At 48.7% G+C, this 18,865-nt stretch overlaps 1 protein-coding gene across 1 annotated transcript; it reads left to right on the top strand.

Moving 5' to 3' along the window:
* The first annotated feature begins 15,681 nt into the window (after positions 1–15,681).
* Positions 15,682–18,480, top strand: LOC141087868 (uncharacterized). Its single transcript, XM_073573701.1, has 2 exons — positions 15,682–16,605; positions 16,708–18,480. The coding sequence occupies exons 1-2, from the start codon at positions 16,379–16,381 to the stop codon at positions 17,684–17,686; spliced, it is 1,206 nt and encodes a 401-aa protein (XP_073429802.1). The 5' UTR covers positions 15,682–16,378; the 3' UTR covers positions 17,687–18,480.
* The last annotated feature ends 385 nt before the right edge of the window (positions 18,481–18,865 follow it).

Here is an 18,865-nt window from a genome sequence, read left to right as displayed (position 1 = left end):
TCTGATTTTGTGGTTGGGGCACCTCAGGGTCTTATTTTGTGACTGGGGCCCCTCTAAGTTCGATTTTGTGGCCGGGGTCTCTCAGGGTCCGATTTTGTGGTTGGGGCCCCTCAGGGTCTGATTTTGTGGCCGGGCCCACTTAGGGTCCGATTTTGTGGGTGGGACCCTTTAGGGTCTGATTTTGTGGGTGGAGCCCCCTGGGTCCATTTTGATGGGCGGGGCCACTCTGGGTACGATTTGGTGGGCGGGGCCCTTCAGGGTCCGATTTGGTGGGCGGGGTCACTCTGGGTCCGATTTGGTGGGCGGGGCTCCTCAGGGTCCGATTTGGTGGGCGGGGCTCCTCAGGGTTGGATTTGGTGGGCGGGGCTCCTCAGGGTCCGATTTGGTGGACGGGGCCACTCGGAGTCTGATTTCGTGGGCGGGGCCCCTCAGGATCCGATTTGGTGGGCTGTGCCACTCTGGGTCTGATTTTTTGAGCGGGGCCACACTGGGAAGGGGATCCTTTTCCTGAGCATTTAAAAACGCTAGCATGGGCACATAGCCATAATGCTGCAACTGATCCTCAAATTTGAATCGCCTCACGTCTGCCCCATGTATTCCTATGGCAATGCATTGAGACAATGCATTCCAATGATAATAAAAAAAAATTTCAAACACATATTGCGCAATAGCTGCAAATCAGATCGACACGAAAAATACTTGTGGATGCTGGCTTCGAAACGACGCCTCAACGGAGTCTGTGCGTGTAGCGGTTCGGGCCGCACTAATTGCGGAAATCAACTTAATAAAGATATCAAAATTAACACTAGATGTGTATTTCCTGAAGGAAGTACAGATAGTGGTTTGAAATGGTGCCCGGGCTGCCCCTTTAAGAGAGACTTGCCTGCTGCCCCTGCAAGACTTTCAACTCAAGATCCGTTTTAAGTGTGAGTGCCTCTCAGGGGCCATTTTGGCCTCAGGGTCTGATTTGGTGGGTGGGGCCCCTCAGGGTCCGATTCGGTGGCCTGGGCTCATCAGGGCTTGTATTGGTAGCCGGGATGCCTCAGGGTCCAGTTTTGTGGGTGGGGCCCCTCATGGTCTGATTTTGTGGCCGGGGCCCCTCAGGGTCTGGATTTGTGGGTGGGGCCCCTCAGGGTCCGATTTTGTGGGTGGGGCCCCTCAGGGTCCGATTTTGTGGCTGGGGCCCCTCAGGGTCTGATTTTGTGGCTGGGGCCCCTCAGGGTCCAATTTTGAGGGTGGGGCCCCTCAGGGTCTAATTTGGTGGGCGGGGCCCCTCAGGGTCCAATTTTGTGGGTGGGGCCCCTCAGGGTCCGATTTTGTGGATGGGGCCCCTCAGGGTCCGATTTCGTATCTGGGCCCCCTCAGGGTCTGATTTTGTGGCTGTGGCTCTTCAGGGTCTGATTCTGTGGGTGGGGCCCCTCAGGGTCTGATTTTGTGACCGGGGACCCTCAGGGTCTGATTTTGTGGTTGGGGTCCCTCAGGGTCCGATTTTGTGGCCGGGATCTCTCAGGATCCGATTTTGTGGCCGGGGCCCCTCAGGGTCTGGATTTGTGGTTGGGTCCCCTCAGGGTCCGATTTTGTGGGTGGGGCCCCTCAGGGTCCGATTTTGTGGCTGGGGTCCCTCAGGGTCTGATTTTGTGGGTGGCGCCCCTCAGGGTCCGATTTTGTGACCGGGGCCCCTTAGGGTCTGATTTTGTGACTGGGGCCCCTCTGGGTTCGATTTCGTGGCCGGGGTCTCTCAGGGTCCGATTTTGTGGGTGGGGCCCCTCAGGGTCTGATTTTGTGGCTGGGGCCCCTCAGGGTCTGGTTTTGTGGGTGGGGCCCCTCAGGGTCTGATTTTGTGGGTGGGGCCCCTCAGGGTCCGATTTTGTGACCGGGGCACCTCAGGGTCTGATTTTATGGTTGGGGCCCCTCAGGGTCCTATTTTATGATTGGGGCCCCTCTAGGTTCGATTTTGTGGCCGGGGTCTCTCAGGGTCCGATTTTGTGGTTGGGGCCCCTCAGGGTCTGATTTTGTGGCCGGGCCCACTCAGGGTCCGATTTTGTGGGTGGGGCCCCTTAGGGTCTGATTTTGTGGTTGGAGCCCCCTGGGTCCATTTTGGTGGGCGGGGCCACTCTGGGTCCGATTTGGTGGGCGGGGCTCCTCTGGGTCCGATTTGGTGGGCGGGCCCCCTCAGGGTCCGATTTGGTGGGAGGATCCCTTCAGGGTCCGATTTGGTGGGCGGGGCTCCTCAGGGTCCGATTTGGTGGGCGGGGCCCCTCAGGGTCCGATTTGATGGGCAGGGCCCCTCTGGGTCCGATTTGGTGGGCGGGGCCACTCTGGGCCCTTCAGGGTCCGATTTGGTGGGCGGGGTCACTCTGGGTCCGATTTGGTGGGCGGGGCTCCTCAGGGTCCGATTTGGTGGGCGGGGATCCTCAGGGTCCGACTAGGTGGACGGGGCCCCTCAGGGTCTGATTTTGTGGCCGGGCCCACTCAGGGTCCGATTTTGTGGGTGGGGCCCCTTAGGGTCTGATTTTGTGGGTGGAGCCCCCTGGGTCCATTTTGGTGGGCGGGGCCACTCTGGGTCCGATTTGGTGGGCGGGGCTCCTCTGGGTCCGATTTGGTGGGCGGGCCCCCTCAGGGTCCGATTTGGTGGGAGGATCCCTTCAGGGTCCGATTTGGTGGGCGGGGCTCCTCAGGGTCCGATTTGGTGGGCGGGGCCCCTCAGGGTCCGATTTGGTGGGAGGATCCCTTCAGGGTCCGATTTGGTGGGCGGGGCTCCTCAGGGTCCGATTTGGTGGGCGGGGCCCCTCAGGGTCCGATTTGATGGGCGGGGCCCCTCTGGGTCCGATTTGGTGGGCGGGGCCACTCTGGGTCCGATTTGGTGGGCGGGGTCACTCTGGGTCCGATTTGGTGGGCGGGGCGCCTCAGGGTCCGATTTGGTGGGCGGGAATCCTCAGGGTCCGACTTGGTGGACGGGGCCCTTCAGGGTCCGATTTGGTGGGCGGGGCCACTCGGAGTCTGATTTGGTGGGCGGGGCCCCTCAGGATCCGATTTGGTTGGCTGTGCCACTCTGGGTCTGATTTTTTGAGCGGGGCCACACTGGGTCCGATTTGGAGGCCAGGGTGGCTCAGCCTCCGATTTGGAGGCTGGGGTGGTTCAGCCTCCGATTTGGAGGCCGGGGTGGCTCAGCCTCCGATTTGGAGGTCGAGGTCACTCAGCTTTCGATTTGGCGCGCCGGCCCTTTAAGACTCATTTCGGTGCGCCGGCCCTTTAAGAATCACTTTGGCACATCGGCCCTTTAAGAGCCAGGGTGGCTCACTGGGCTTCTAAATCCACTTTGGCGCACATTCTCTCTCAGGGGCATGTGTCATGTGATGAAGCTAGATTTGCATTTGTGCTGTGGGTTTCGCTTTAAGGCCGGAGTCACACTGGCGAGGAATACGGGTGCGTGAGAGGCGCAAAAAGCACGCATTAGACACGGACCAATGATTCTCTATGGGGTCACTCGCACCAGGCGTATATTTCTCCTCCGTATCCTACGCTACGTGCCACTCGCAGCATGCTGCGATTGTCAGCGTACTACGCCCGTAGCACGCCAATGCAAGTCAATGGGTGCGCAAAAAATACGGATTACACACTGACCACACGTGTGACCTGCGAGCAATACGCAGGTCTTTTGGCTGGTGAACAGGAAATGGGCCAATCCATCATCAGGAAGCGTAGACATGCAAATGAACTCAAAAAGCGCTCCAGACATCCAGGAAGTACGCCTCCACGGAGTACAGCAGCAGCATGGCGTCCACTTACATAAATGTGGAGATGCTAATTGTGCTGGTGCAGGAGCGTCCAGAAATATGGGACCCACGCGACGCAAACTATGCGAACCGCACACGAAAGGAGGCGTCATGGAGGCGCATCTGTCGCCAGATGTACCATGACTTCGGTGACAGACCACGTGAGGAGCAGCAGAAAATTCGTAAGTGCAACCATAAAAATATAATTAACGTTAGCGCGCGCTATAAAATGACTCTACAATCAGCCCCCCCCCCCTTCCTGGGCATGTAATTTTAGCCTCATGAGGCCGTTACATTAGGATGTGACATGTGGCTTCACACAGCCATAATTAGGGGTTAGGCCACAAGCTCCTCATCCTCCTAGCCACAAAAATTATTTTCAGGGGAGCTAATGAGACCCTGGGTATCGGCCCAATTACATATGCCACCATGGGTAGAACGCACACCCCATAAGGCCCAATGCCTAGACTACTGTTTGAAAATGTGACCACTCAAATATTTGATTTTGACAATCTTTCCTGTCACATTGCAGTGGAAGATGTGATGAAACGGTGGAGAATACCGCCGGGAACGCCAGCAGCGGTCCAGGAGTGGGGATGCTGGCCATGTCAAGCGGAAATATATATATTATGACCGGCTGAACTTCCTCGCCCCAATTCTGGCTCTGAGACCGTAAGTACATACCTCACACCACATGACACAAAAACATTACACAAATACTTTACAGGGACAAAAATATTGATGTATTTTTGCCTCTGTTCAATTTCATAACAGAACTCAATCCAACCTTACGGATCGAGGAATGGCCTCGGAGGCAGAGCCCGTTATTGATCCTGTAGGGGATGAGGTGGCTGGCCCATCTTCTCCCCCTACAAGAAGGATGTCTGAAGAGGAGGCATCACAAGAGCACACAATGGCTGCCCGACACAACACACCACCAGGACGGTCTGCAGCTGCAACCTCACCCATCCTGGAAGAGATGGGCAACTTGAGCAGCAGCCCAACTGCCCAGATCAGGCCCTCCCCACAGGCTGCTCTAGCAACACGGCGAATAAGAAGAAGGCGCCAGGTCGCCATTCAAGAGAGCAGGACCAATGTGGACACTGGGGTGCTGAATTACCTGTCCAGAGTCACTACAGATGATGGTGAGGAGGCCTATGCACGTAGCCTCACCCTTTATCTCCGTGCCCTTACCCGTGAGGTCAGGCTCCGTATTAGGGGGTGTATTCAGATCCTGCTTGACGCAAGCACCCCCCCAATACCCCATATGAGGTGTTTGAATTTCTGGAGAGGTGGCAGCTCTCACCAAGAAATTTAATGCGCATGAGACCATCCACACAGATGCTTGCTCAAGCAGGGTCTGAACAGCCCCTAATACGTGGGCCAACACCTCAACCCCTTCCTCCCCCTACCCATCCTTCTATTCCGCAGCCCCAAATGTCTTCAGCAAGCCAACCCCACCAATATGGCCACTTGTACCCACCCAGTGTTGGAGGCTGGTCCCAACCTGGTTGGGGACGATCTGGCTATCTTGGTGGGTATGAGCCACGGGCCTACCATAGCCAACAAGAAGCCCCTCACCATCATCATTATTACTCTGGGCAGTATCACCAACAGGCCCAGGAGGCTGGACAACAACAGCATCATGGGCAACAGTATGGCCCCACACAGGGCGATGTTGGCCACAATGTCCAGCAGCACCCACAGGCTGTTCCTCCCCGTTCCCCTTCCCCTACATATGAGGATTTAAGAATCCAAACTTTGGAGATGTCCAGTGACATGTAACTGGTGCTTCTAATCTAGAGAAAAAAACAGGTGTTCTTCACCAACATTTAGAACATAATTTAACACTCACATTTGTAAACAATGTTTTCCAAACATATGAAACAATCCATCATGACAGGCAACGCTACCTCACGCCTTTCACACAGATATTACATGTGTGTATAAAAGAGAATATTTAAATGCGCTATACTGTTACCTGAAAGGATGAAAATACACTAATCACTTGTTAATGCATAGGAAAGGTGTGCTTGCCTTTAGTTAAGTAGTCAACTTTGTTATTAGCATTCTCTAGTAAACCAATTTGAGGCGAACAGCATTCACAATATCACGCTCTCTCTATGTCTTAACAAGTGAGTTTTGTATTTTCATCCTTTCCAGTATAGCATGCTTAAATATTGTCTGTTCTACAGACAGGTAATATCTGTGTGAAAGATGTGAGGTAGCCTTGCCTGTCATGGTGGAATCTTTCTATGTTTGGAAAACATTATGAGGAAATGTGAGTGTTATCTTATTGACTTTATTTTGGTGATGGAGCTCACCCTTTGTTGCCTAATCCAGGTTAATGTAGGCATGCAGCAATGTTGTTATTGCATAATGTTTGTTGCAGTTTTTTTCTGTTATGTTAATGTTACATCAAGTTAACGAAGGCCCAAAGGGTCATTTTGGCCATTGCCAAATTTGTGTTATGGCAAAATTATGTTTGCCTTTAAGCAAAACCCAAAAAACAAAACTGCAAAACTAAAAATTTGTCTACTCTAGTTAACGTCTCTGTGTGATTTCTCACTATCCCTCACAACATACTAACAGACACCAACCAATGCAAAGAAACACTCATAGAATCATAACAAGGCTTGAGTAATATATATTTAGACACACTTTGAACCAAAAATAATTAGAACATAGACACAGCATTCTCTTGCCAAGAAGTAGCCCCCTCAGGTGAGATAAAGTAATTAGTGAATATATCACGCACTTTGAGGCCAGAGAGCGGTCTACGTTGAGGGATGATAGGTGGTCTCACCCTGCGCACATTTAAATAAGATGCTTTTGTGGCTGATATTTATGCCCCCTGAGGAAGGAGCTTATTGCTCCGAAACGCGCGTCGGGGAAACGAGCGGTCCGCCCGGTCATCCTGGAGCCTCATTAAGGTAACGGTTTGGGTCTTCATTTTCTTAGGGCCGGTAATTGCCTGCCGGTGCAAATCTGGCATTGTTTGCTGCACCATCCTCCGTCTTTCTATATGTAAGATGTGTTTCATATGGCCCGTGGGTAGTATTGTTTATCTTGTTAACCCCTCCAGTTACCTCCTTTTGGGATAATTTATAGATTTATCCTGTGTGATAGATGATGGGCATTGTTTCCCTCTTTATGTAAGATATATAATGCTCCTTATATGGAGTATTAATACAGGAAATATATGCATTTATCTCGATATATGATGGTTCAGGCTGACTGGGGCGGGTCCTGCTTGTATGAGCACTCATACTATTGCACTTTTTGATTGTTCCTTGCACAGTTCCCCATTTTTTGTCCTGTCTTATTTATAATTCAATAAAGAGTAGTAATTTTATTATTATGGATCTATGGTCGCAATTTTTTACTGTGGTCTCCACAATTCTTGGTGTATACATCAGCGATCGATTCTATTTTGTCCAAACAGAGTGACACCTATGAGGAGTGATATATAATACATTTAGGATGCGGCTCTGTACCGTTGCTATTATAAATTGTCCGGCCTACGCACAACACCATCAGAGGAGGAGCAATCATGTATCCTGGTGAAGTTATGCAGAACAACACAGGCTTTCACAACTTCATTCACATTTTGCTCACTCAACTGAATGGCAGACTGGAGTACCCGCCATTTGGCACAAAGAATCCCAAAGGAACACTCCACCAGTCGCCTAGCACGTGATAGGTGCAAGATCAAAATTCTGCGCCTGTGGTCAAGGTTGCGCCGGGGATATGGCCTCATGATATTACGTGATAACTGAAAGGCCTAATCTGCCACAAGGACATAAGGGACTGATTGTTCGGGGGAGCCTGGTAGCTGGCGTGGTGGTGGTAGATCCAACTGGTTGGTGCGTAGCCGCCGACCCATTATGGAAGTATTGAAGACTCTAGAGTCTCCCGTCCTTCCATAGGCCCCAATGTCCACAATTATAAACTTGTATTGAGGGTCTACCAGAGCCAACAATACAACAGAAAAGTATTGCTTATAATTGAAGAATTGGGACCCTGAGTTCGGCGGCTTACGCACCCTGATATGTTTGCCATCCAGGGCCCCAATACAATTTGGAAACTGGCAGTCCTCCTCAAAGTCCCTTGAAATCCTTAACCAGTCTTCCATCCTGGGCTCGGGTAGGACCACCTGATGGAGTCTTGTCCAGATTTGTGCACATGTAGACCTCACTATGCCTGAATTGGTGGACTTTCCAATGAGAAACTCATGGTGGAGGGCGGCATAAGACAGGCCAGTGGACAGGAAGCTGTAGAACAACAGAAATAGTCCAGGTTAGAATGGCTAAAGTAAAAAAAAATCAGTTACATGCCGACCAAACTTGGTAGGAAATGAGAGAGAACAACACACACATATTTGGTGGCACAATGACTAAGTGATATGCAGTACATATTAGATGTAACATTGTGCTGTGTCAGGTGAAACATATTTTGAGTAAGATTAGGGTATTAAACATTGTCCAAGAAGGCCAAAAAACATAAATTAACACACACATTATGAACATAGAGAATGTGGTTGTGGAGTACATACCGTATTGTGAGTAGAAGTCGCTCCTCTGCAGATATGGCTTGGCGCATCCTAGTGTCCTGAAATGTGATCCCAGGGCGCACTGTTTCCAAGAGGCGATCAAATGTGGAAATGCTCATTCGACAGTACTGGTAAAATTTTTCCGGATGCTCCCGCAGAGACGAATAGAGGCGGTGAAAATGCCCTCTTGTGAGTCGTTGCCTCAAAAGTGGATGTACCCACATGCGTCTCCTCCTCCGCGGATCCACTTTCACAGGATATGGTTGGCCAAAGCGCCGTGACAAAAGCCAGGTAAAGAGAACCTGCTCGGTTGTATTGAATGTCAGACCCTCTGCCATGCTGCACAAAGAACACCAACACACCTCGTGAAAGCAAGGTGAGAAATGTACAGAATGTAGGCAGCCACCTATATTTCTGAGTGTCTAAATAGGGTGCAGGCTAATGATTTAAATTGTTTGCAGGCCTCAAAACCGTTAAATGTCCATTTTGCAAGGCTGCGAGAAAATCTCGCCATACGGATTGCATACGGATTGCATACGGAGACACACATGCGCAAAATACGCGACCTCACCTTGCTTACGGATGACCTACGGACCACTATTTTGTGGTCATTGATCCGTATTACGCATGTAAAATACGGAGCGTATTTTGCGCAGGTTAGTGTGACTCCAGCCTAAGGCCGGAGTCACACTGGCGAGGAATACGGGTGCGTGAGAGGCGCAAAAAGCACGCATTAGACATGGACCAATGATTCTCTATGGGGTCACTCGCACCAGGCGTATATTTCTCCTCCGTATCCTACGCTACGTGCCACTAGCAGCATGCTGCGATTGTCAGCGTACTACGCCCGTAGCACGCCAATGCAAGTCAATGGGTGCGCAAAAAATACGGATTACACACTGACCACACGTGTGACCTGCGAGCAATACGCAGGTCTTTTGGCTGGTGAACAGGAAATGGGCCAATCCATCATCAGGAAGCGTAGACATGCAAATGAGCTCAAAAAGCGCTCCAGACATCCAGGAAGTACGCCTCCACGGAGTACAGCAGCAGCATGGCGTCCACTTACATAAATGTGGAGATGCTAATTGTGCTGGTGCAGGAGCGTCCAGAAATATGGGACCCACGCGACGCAAACTATGCGAACCGCACACGAAAGGAGGCGTCATGGAGGCGCATCTGTCGCCAGATGTACCATGACTTCGGTGACAGACCACGTGAGGAGCAGCAGAAAATTCGTAAGTGCAACCATAAAAATATAATTAACGTTAGTGCGCGCTATAAAATGACTCTACAATCAGCCCCCCCCCCTTCCTGGGCATGTAATTTTAGCCTCATGAGGCCGTTACATTAGGATGTGACACGTGGCTTCACACAGCCATAATTAGGGGTTAGGCCACAAGCTCCTCATCCTCCTAGCCACAAAAATTATTTTCAGGGGAGCTAATGAGACCCTGGGTATCGGCCCAATTACATATGCCACCATGGGTAGAACGCACACCCCATAAGGCCCCATGCCTAGACTACTGTTTGAAAATGTGACCACTCAAATATGTGATTTTGACAATCTTTCCTGTCACATTGCAGTGGAAGATGTGATGAAACGGTGGAGAAGCATCCGGGACCAATACCGCCGGGAACGCCAGCAGCGGTCCAGGAGTGGGGATGCTGGCCATGTCAAGCGGAAATATATACAGTGGGGCAAAAAAGTATTTAGTCAGTCAGCAATAGTGCAAGTTCCACCACTTAAAAAGATGAGAGGCGTCTGTAATTTACATCATAGGTAGACCTCAACTATGGGAGACAAACTGAGAAAAAAAAATCCAGAAAATCACATTGTCTGTTTTTTTTTCATTTTATTTGCATATTATGGTGGAAAATAAGTATTTGGTCAGAAACAAAATTTCATCTCAATACTTTGTGATATATCCTTTGTTGGCAATGACAGAGGTCAAACGTTTTCTGTAAGTCTTCACAAGGTTGCCACACACTGTTGTTGGTATGTTGGCCCATTCCTCCATGCAGATCTCCTCTAGAGCAGTGATGTTTTTGGCTTTTCGCTTGGCAACACGGACTTTCAACTCCCTCCAAAGGTTTTCTACAGGGTTGAGATCTGGAGACTGGCTAGGCCATTCCAGGACCTTGAAATGCTTCTTACGAAGCCACTCCTTCGTTGCCCTGGCGGTGTGCTTTGGATCATTGTCATGTTGAAAGACCCAGCCACATTTCATCTTCAATGCCCTTGCTGATGGAAGGAGGTTTGCACTCAAAATCTCACGATACATGGCCCCATTCATTCTTTCATGTACCCGGATCAATCGTCCTGGCCCCTTTGCAGAGAAACAGCCCCAAAGCATGATGTTTCCACCACCATGCTTTACAGTAGGTATGGTGTTTGATGGATGCAACTCAGTATTCTTTTTCCTCCAAACACGACAAGTTGTGTTTCTACCAAACAGTTCCAGTTTGGTTTCATCAGACCATAGGACATTCTCCCAAAACTCCTCTGGATCATCCAAATGCTCTCTAGCAAACTTCAGACGGGCCCGGACATGTACAGGCTTAAGCAGTGGGACACGTCTGGCACTGCAGGATCTGAGTCCATGGTGGCGTAGTGTGTTACTTATGGTAGGCCTTGTTACGTTGGTCCCAGCTCTCTGCAGTTCATTCACTAGGTCCCCCGCATGGTTCTGGGATTTTTGCTCACCGTTCTTGTGATCATTCTGACCCCACGGGGTGGGATTTTGCGTGGAGCACCAGATCGAGGGAGATTATCAGTGGTCTTGTATGTCTTCCATTTTCTAATTATTGCTCCCACAGTTGATTTCTTCACTCCAAGCTGGTTGGCTATTGCAGATTCAGTCTTCCCAGCCTGGTGCAGGGCTACAATTTTGTTTCTGGTGTCCTTTGACAGCTCTTTGGTCTTCACCATAGTGGAGTTTGGAGTCAGACTGTTTGAGGGTGTGCACAGGTGTCTTTTTATACTGATAACAAGTTTAAACAGGTGCCATTACTACAGGTAATGAGTGGAGGAAAGAGGAGACTCTTAAAGAAGAAGTTACAGGTCTGTGAGAGCCAGAAATCTTGATTGCTTGTTTCTGACCAAATACTTATTTTCCACCATAATATGCAAATAAAATGAAAAAAAACAGACAATGTGATTTTCTGGATTTTTTTTTCTCAGTTTGTCTCCCATAGTTGAGGTCTACCTATGATGTAAATTACAGACGCCTCTCATCTTTTTGAGTGGTGGAACTTGCACTATTGCTGACTGACTAAATACTTTTTTGCCCCACTGTATATTATGACCGGCTGAACTTCCTCGCCCCAATTCTGGCTCTGAGACCGTAAGTACATACCTCACACCACATGACACAAAAACATTACACAAATACTTTACAGGGACAAAAATATTGATGTATTTTTGCCTCTGTTCTATTTCATAACAGAACTCAATCCAACCTTACGGATCGAGGAACGGCCTCAGAGGCAGAGCCCGTTATTGATCCTGTAGGGGATGAGGTGGCTGGCCCATCTTCTCCCCCTACAAGAAGGATGTCTGAAGAGGAGGCATCACAAGAGCACACAATGGCTGCCCGACACAACACACCACCAGGACGGTCTGCAGCTGCAACCGCACCCATCCTGGAAGAGATGGGCAACTTGAGCAGCAGCCCAACTGCCCAGATCAGGCCCTCCCCACAGGCTGCTCTAGCAACACGGCGAATAAGAAGAAGGCGCCAGGTCGCCATTCAAGAGAGCAGGACCAATGTGGACACTGGGGTGCTGAATTACCTGTCCAGAGTCACTACAGATGATGGTGAGGAGGCCTATGCACGTAGCCTCACCCTTTATCTCCGTGCCCTTACCCGTGAGGTCAGGCTCCGTATTAGGGGGTGTATTCAGATCCTGCTTGATGCAAGCACCCCCCCAATACCCCATATGAGGTGTTTGAATTTCTGGAGAGGTGGCAGCTCTCACCAAGAAATTTAATGCGCATGAGACCATCCACACAGATGCTTGCTCAAGCAGGGTCTGAACAGCCCCTAATACGTGGGCCAACACCTCAACCCCTTCCTCCCCCTACCCATCCTTCTATTCCGCAGCCCCAAATGTCTTCAGCAAGCCAACCCCACCAATATGGCCACTTGTTCCCACCCAGTGTTGGAGGCTGGTCCCAACCTGGTTGGGGACGATCTGGCTATCTTGGTGGGTATGAGCCACGGGCCTACCATAGCCAACAAGAAGCCCCTCACCATCATCATTATTACTCTGGGCAGTATCACCAACAGGCCCAGGAGGCTGGACAACAACAGCATCATGGGCAACAGTATGGCCCCACACAGGGCGATGTTGGCCACAATGTCCAGCAGCACCCACAGGCTGTTCCTCCCCGTTCCCCTTCCCCTACATATGAGGATTTATGAATCCAAACTTTGGAGATGTCCAGTTACATGTAACTGGTGCTTCTAATCTAGAGAAAAAAAAACAGGTGTTCTCCTTCACCAACATTTAGAACATAATTTAACACTCACATTTGTAAACAATGTTTTCCAAACATATGAAACAATCCATCATGACAGGCAACGCTACCTCACGCCTTTCACACAGATATTACATGTGTGTATAAAAGAGAATATTTAAATGCGCTATACTGTTACCTGAAAGGATGAAAATACACTAATCACTTGTTAATGCATAGGAAAGGTGTGCTTGCCTTTAGTTAAGTAGTCAACTTTGTTATTAGCATTCTCTAGTAAACCAATTTGAGGCGAACAGCATTCACAATATCACGCTCTCTCTATGTCTTAACAAGTGAGTTTTGTATTTTCATCCTTTCCAGTATAGCATGCTTAAATATTGTCTGTTCTACAGACAGGTAATATCTGTGTGAAAGATGTGAGGTAGCCTTGCCTGTCATGGTGGAATCTTTCTATGTTTGGAAAACATTATGAGGAAATGTGAGTGTTATCTTATTGACTTTATTTTGGTGATGGAGCTCACCCTTTGTTGCCTAATCCAGGTTAATGTAGGCATGCAGCAATGTTGTTATTGCATAATGTTTGTTGCAGTTTTTTTCTGTTATGTTAATGTTACATCAAGTTAACGAAGGCCCAAAGGGTCATTTTGGCCATTGCCAAATTTGTGTTATGGCAAAATTATGTTTGCTTTTAAGCAAAACCCAAAAAACAAAACGGCAAAACTAAAAATTTGTCTACTCTAGTTAACGTCTCTGTGTGATTTTTCACTATCCCTCACAACATACTAACAGACACCAACCAATGCAAAGAAACACTCATAGAATCATAACAAGGCTTGAGTAATATATATTTAGACACACTTTGAACCAAAAATAATTAGAACATAGACACAGCATTCTCTTGCCAAGAAGTAGCCCCCTCAGGTGAGATAAAGTAATTAGTGAATATATCACGCACTTTGAGGCCAGAGAGCGGTCTACGTTGAGGTATGATAAGTGGTCTCACCCTGCGCACATTGTCCGGCCTACGCACAACACCATCAGAGGAGGAGCAATCATGTATCCTGGTGAAGTTATGCAGAACAACACAGGCTTTCACAACTTCATTCACATTTTGCTCACTCAACTGAATGGCAGACTGGAGTACCCGCCATTTGGCACAAAGAATCCCAAAGGAACACTCCACCAGTCGCCTAGCACGTGATAGGTGCAAGATCAAAATTCTGCGCCTGTGGTCAAGGTTGCGCCGAGGATATGGCCTCATGACATTACGTGATAACTGAAAGGCCTAATCTGCCACAAGGACATAAGGGACTGATTGTTCGGGGGAGCCTGGTAGCTGGCGTGGTGGTGGTAGATCCAACTGGTTGGTGCGTAGCCGCCGACCCATTATGGAAGTATTGAAGACTCTAGAGTCTCCCGTCCTTCCATAGGCCCCAATGTCCACAATTATAAACTTGTATTGAGGGTCTACCAGAGCCAACAATACAACAGAAAAGTATTGCTTATAATTGAAGAATTGGGACCCTGAGTTCGGCGGCTTACGCACCCTGATATGTTTGCCATCCAGGGCCCCAATACAATTTGGAAACTGGCAGTCCTCCTCAAAGTCCCTTGAAATCCTTAACCAGTCTTCCATCCTGGGCTCGGGTAGGACCACCTGATGGAGTCTTGTCCAGATTTGTGCACATGTAGACCTCACTATGCCTGAATTGGTGGACTTTCCAATTAGAAACTCATGGTGGAGGGCGGCATAAGACAGGCCAGTGGACAGGAAGCTGTAGAACAACAGAAATAGTCCAGGTTAGAATGGCTAAAGTAAAAAAAAATCAGTTACATGCCGACCAAACTTGGTAGGAAATGAGAGAGAACAACACACGCATATTTGGTGGCACAATGACTAAGTGATATGCAGTACATATTAGATGTAACATTGTGCTGTGTCAGGTGAAACATATTTTGAGTAAGATTAGGGTATTAAACATTGTCCAAGAAGGCCAAAAAACATAAATTAACACACACATTATGAACATAGAGAATGTGGTTGTGGAGTACATACCGTATTGTGAGTAGAAGTCAATCCACTGCAGATATGGCTTGGCGCATCCTAGTGTCCTGAAATGTGATCCCAGGGCGCACTGTCTCCAAGAGGCGATCAAATGTGGAAATGCTCATTCGACAGTACTGGTAAAATTTTTCCGGATGCTCCCGCAAAGACGAATAGAGGCGGTGAAAATGCCCTCTTGTGAGTCGTTGCCTCAAAAGTGGATGTACCCACATGCGTCTCCTCCTCCGCGGATCCACTTTCACAGGATATGGTTGGCCAAAGCGCCGTGACAAAAGCCAGGTAAAGAGAACCTGCTCAGTTGTATTGAATGTCAGACCCTCTGCCATGCTGCACAAAGAACACCAACACACCTCGTGAAAGCAAGGTGAGAAATGTACAGAATGTAGGCAGCCACCTATATTTCTGAGTGTCTAAATAGGGTGCAGGCTAATGATTTAAATTGTTTGCAGGCCTCAAAACCGTTAAATGTCCATTTTGCAAGGCTGCGAGAAAATCTCGCCATACGGATTGCATACGGATTGCATACGGAGACACACATGCGCAAAATACGAGACCTCACCTTGCTTACGGATGACCTACAGACCACTATTTTGTGGTCATTGATCCGTATTACGCATGTAAAATACGGAGCGTATTTTGCGCAGGTTAGTGTGACTCCAGCCTAAGGCCAGAGTCACACTGGCGAGGAATACGGGTGCGTGAGAGGCGCAAAAAGCACGCATTAGACACGGACCAATGATTCTCTATGGGGTCACTCGCACCAGGCGTATATTTCTCCTCCGTATCCTACGCTACGTGCCACTCGCAGCATGCTGCGATTGTCAGCGTACTACGCCCGTAGCACGCCAATGCAAGTCAATGGGTGCGCAAAAAATACGGATTACACACTGACCACACGTGTGACCTGCGAGCAATACGCAGGTCTTTTGGCTGGTGAACAGGAAATGGGCCAATCCATCATCAGGAAGCGTAGACATGCAAATGAGCTCAAAAAGCGCTCCAGACATCCAGGAAGTACGCCTCCACGGAGTACAGCAGCAGCATGGCGTCCACTTACATAAATGTGGAGATGCTAATTGTGCTGGTGCAGGAGCGTCCAGAAATATGGGACCCACGCGACGCAAACTATGCGAACCGCACACGAAAGGAGGCGTCATGGAGGCGCATCTGTCGCCAGATGTACCATGACTTCGGTGACAGACCACGTGAGGAGCAGCAGAAAATTCGTAAGTGCAACCATAAAAATATAATTAACGTTAGCGCGCGCTATAAAATGACTCTACAATCAGCCCCCCCCCCTTCCTGGGCATGTAATTTTAGCCTCATGAGGCCGTTACATTAGGATGTGACACGTGGCTTCACACAGCCATAATTAGGGGTTAGGCCACAAGCTCCTCATCCTCCTAGCCACAAAAATTATTTTCAGGGGAGCTAATGAGACCCTGGGTATCGGCCCAATTACATATGCCACCATGGGTAGAACGCACACCCCATAAGGCCCCATGCCTAGACTACTGTTTGAAAATGTGACCACTCAAATATGTGATTTTGACAATCTTTCCTGTCACATTGCAGTGGAAGATGTGATGAAACGGTGGAGAAGCATCCGGGACCAATACCGCCGGGAACGCCAGCAGCGGTCCAGGAGTGGGGATGCTGGCCATGTCAAGCGGAAATATATATATTATGACCGGCTGAACTTCCTCGCCCCAATTCTGGCTCTGAGACCGTAAGTACATACCTCACACCACATGACACAAAAACATTACACAAATACTTTACAGGGACAAAAATATTGATGTATTTTTGCCTCTGTTCTATTTCATAACAGAACTCAATCCAACCTTACGGATCGAGGAACGGCCTCAGAGGCAGAGCCCGTTATTGATCCTGTAGGGGATGAGGTGGCTGGCCCATCTTCTCCCCCTACAAGAAGGATGTCTGAAGAGGAGGCATCACAAGAGCACACAATGGCTGCCCGACACAACACACCACCAGGACGGTCTGCAGCTGCAACCTCACCCATCCTGGAAAAGATGGGCAACTTGAGCAGCAGCCCAACTGCCCAGATCAGGCCCTCCCCACAGGCTGCTCTAGCAACACGGCGAATAAGAAGAAGGCGCCAGGTCGCCATTCAAGAGAGCAGGACCAATGTGGACACTGGGGTGCTGAATTACCTGTCCAGAGTCACTACAGATGATGGTGAGGAGGCCTATGCACGTAGCCTCACCCTTTATCTCCGTGCCCTTACCCGTGAGGTCAGGCTCCGTATTAGGGGGTGTATTCAGATCCTGCTTGATGCAAGCACCCCCCCCAATACCCCATATGAGGTGTTTGAATTTCTGGAGAGGTGGCAGCTCTCACCAAGAAATTTAATGCGCATGAGACCATCCACACAGATGCTTGCTCAAGCAGGGTCTGAACAGCCCCTAATACGTGGGCCAACACCTCAACCCCTTCCTCCCCCTACCCATCCTTCTATTCCGCAGCCCCAAATGTCTTCAGCAAGCCAACCCCACCAATATGGCCACTTGTACCCACCCAGTGTTGGAGGCTGGTCCCAACCTGGTTGGGGACGATCTGGCTATCTTGGTGGGTATGAGCCACGGGCCTACCATAGCCAACAAGAAGCCCCTCACCATCATCATTATTACTCTGGGCAGTATCACCAACAGGCCCAGGAGGCTGGACAACAACAGCATCATGGGCAACAGTATGGCCCCACACAGGGCGATGTTGGCCACAATGTCCAGCAGCACCCACAGGCTGTTCCTCCCCGTTCCCCTTCCCCTTCATATGAGGATTTATGAATCCAAACTTTGGAGATGTCCAGTGACATGTAACTGGTGCTTCTAATCTAGAGAAAAAAACAGGTGTTCTCCTTCACCAACATTTAGAACATAATTTAACACTCACATTTGTAAACAATGTTTTCCAAACATATGAAACAATCCATCATGACAGGCAACGCTACCTCACGCCTTTCACACAGATATTACATGTGTGTATAAAAGAGAATATTTAAATGCGCTATACTGTTACCTGAAAGGATGAAAATACACTAATCACTTGTTAATGCATAGGAAAGGTGTGCTTGCCTTTAGTTAAGTAGTCAACTTTGTTATTAGCATTCTCTAGTAAACCAATTTGAGGCGAACAGCATTCACAATATCACGCTATCTCTATGTCTTAACAAGTGAGTTTTGTATTTTCATCCTTTCCAGTATAGCATGCTTGAATATTGTCTGTTCTACAGACAGGTAATATCTGTGTGAAAGATGTGAGGTAGCCTTGCCTGTCATGGTGGAATCTTTCTATGTTTGGAAAACATTATGAGGAAATGTGAGTGTTATCTTATTGACTTTATTTTGGTGATGGAGCTCACCCTTTGTTGCCTAATCCAGGTTAATGTAGGCATGCAGCAATGTTGTTATTGCATAATGTTTGTTGCAGTTTTTTTCTGTTATGTTAATGTTACATCAAGTTAACGAAGGCCCAAAGGGTCATTTTGGCCATTGCCAAATTTGTGTTATGGCAAAATTATGTTTGCCTTTAAGCAAAACCCAAAAAACAAAAAGGCAAAACTAAAAATTTGTCTACTCTAGTTAACGTCTCTGTGTGATTTCTCACTATCCCTCACAACATACTAACAGACACCAACCAATGCAAAGAAACACTCATAGAATCATAACAAGGCTTGAGTAATATATATTTAGACACACTTTGAACCAAAAATAATTAGAACATAGACACAGCATTCTCTTGCCAAGAAGTAGCCCCCTCAGGTGAGATAAAGTAATTAGTGAATATATCACGCACTTTGAGGCCAGAGAGCGGTCTACGTTGAGGTATGATAGGTGGTCTCACCCTGCGCACATTGTCCGGCCTACGCACAACACCATCAGAGGAGGAGCAATCATGTATCCTGGTGAAGTTATGCAGAACAACACAGGCTTTCACAACTTCATTCACATTTTGCTCACTCAACT

Source organism: Dendrobates tinctorius, unplaced genomic scaffold (assembly GCF_039654945.1).
Source record: "Dendrobates tinctorius isolate UK_male_01 unplaced genomic scaffold, ASM3965494v1 ptg000036l, whole genome shotgun sequence".
NCBI classification, from domain to species: Eukaryota; Metazoa; Chordata; class Amphibia; order Anura; family Dendrobatidae; genus Dendrobates; species Dendrobates tinctorius.
Note: the sequence above shows the minus strand (reverse complement) of the source record. Positions and strands in the feature narration are given on the sequence as shown.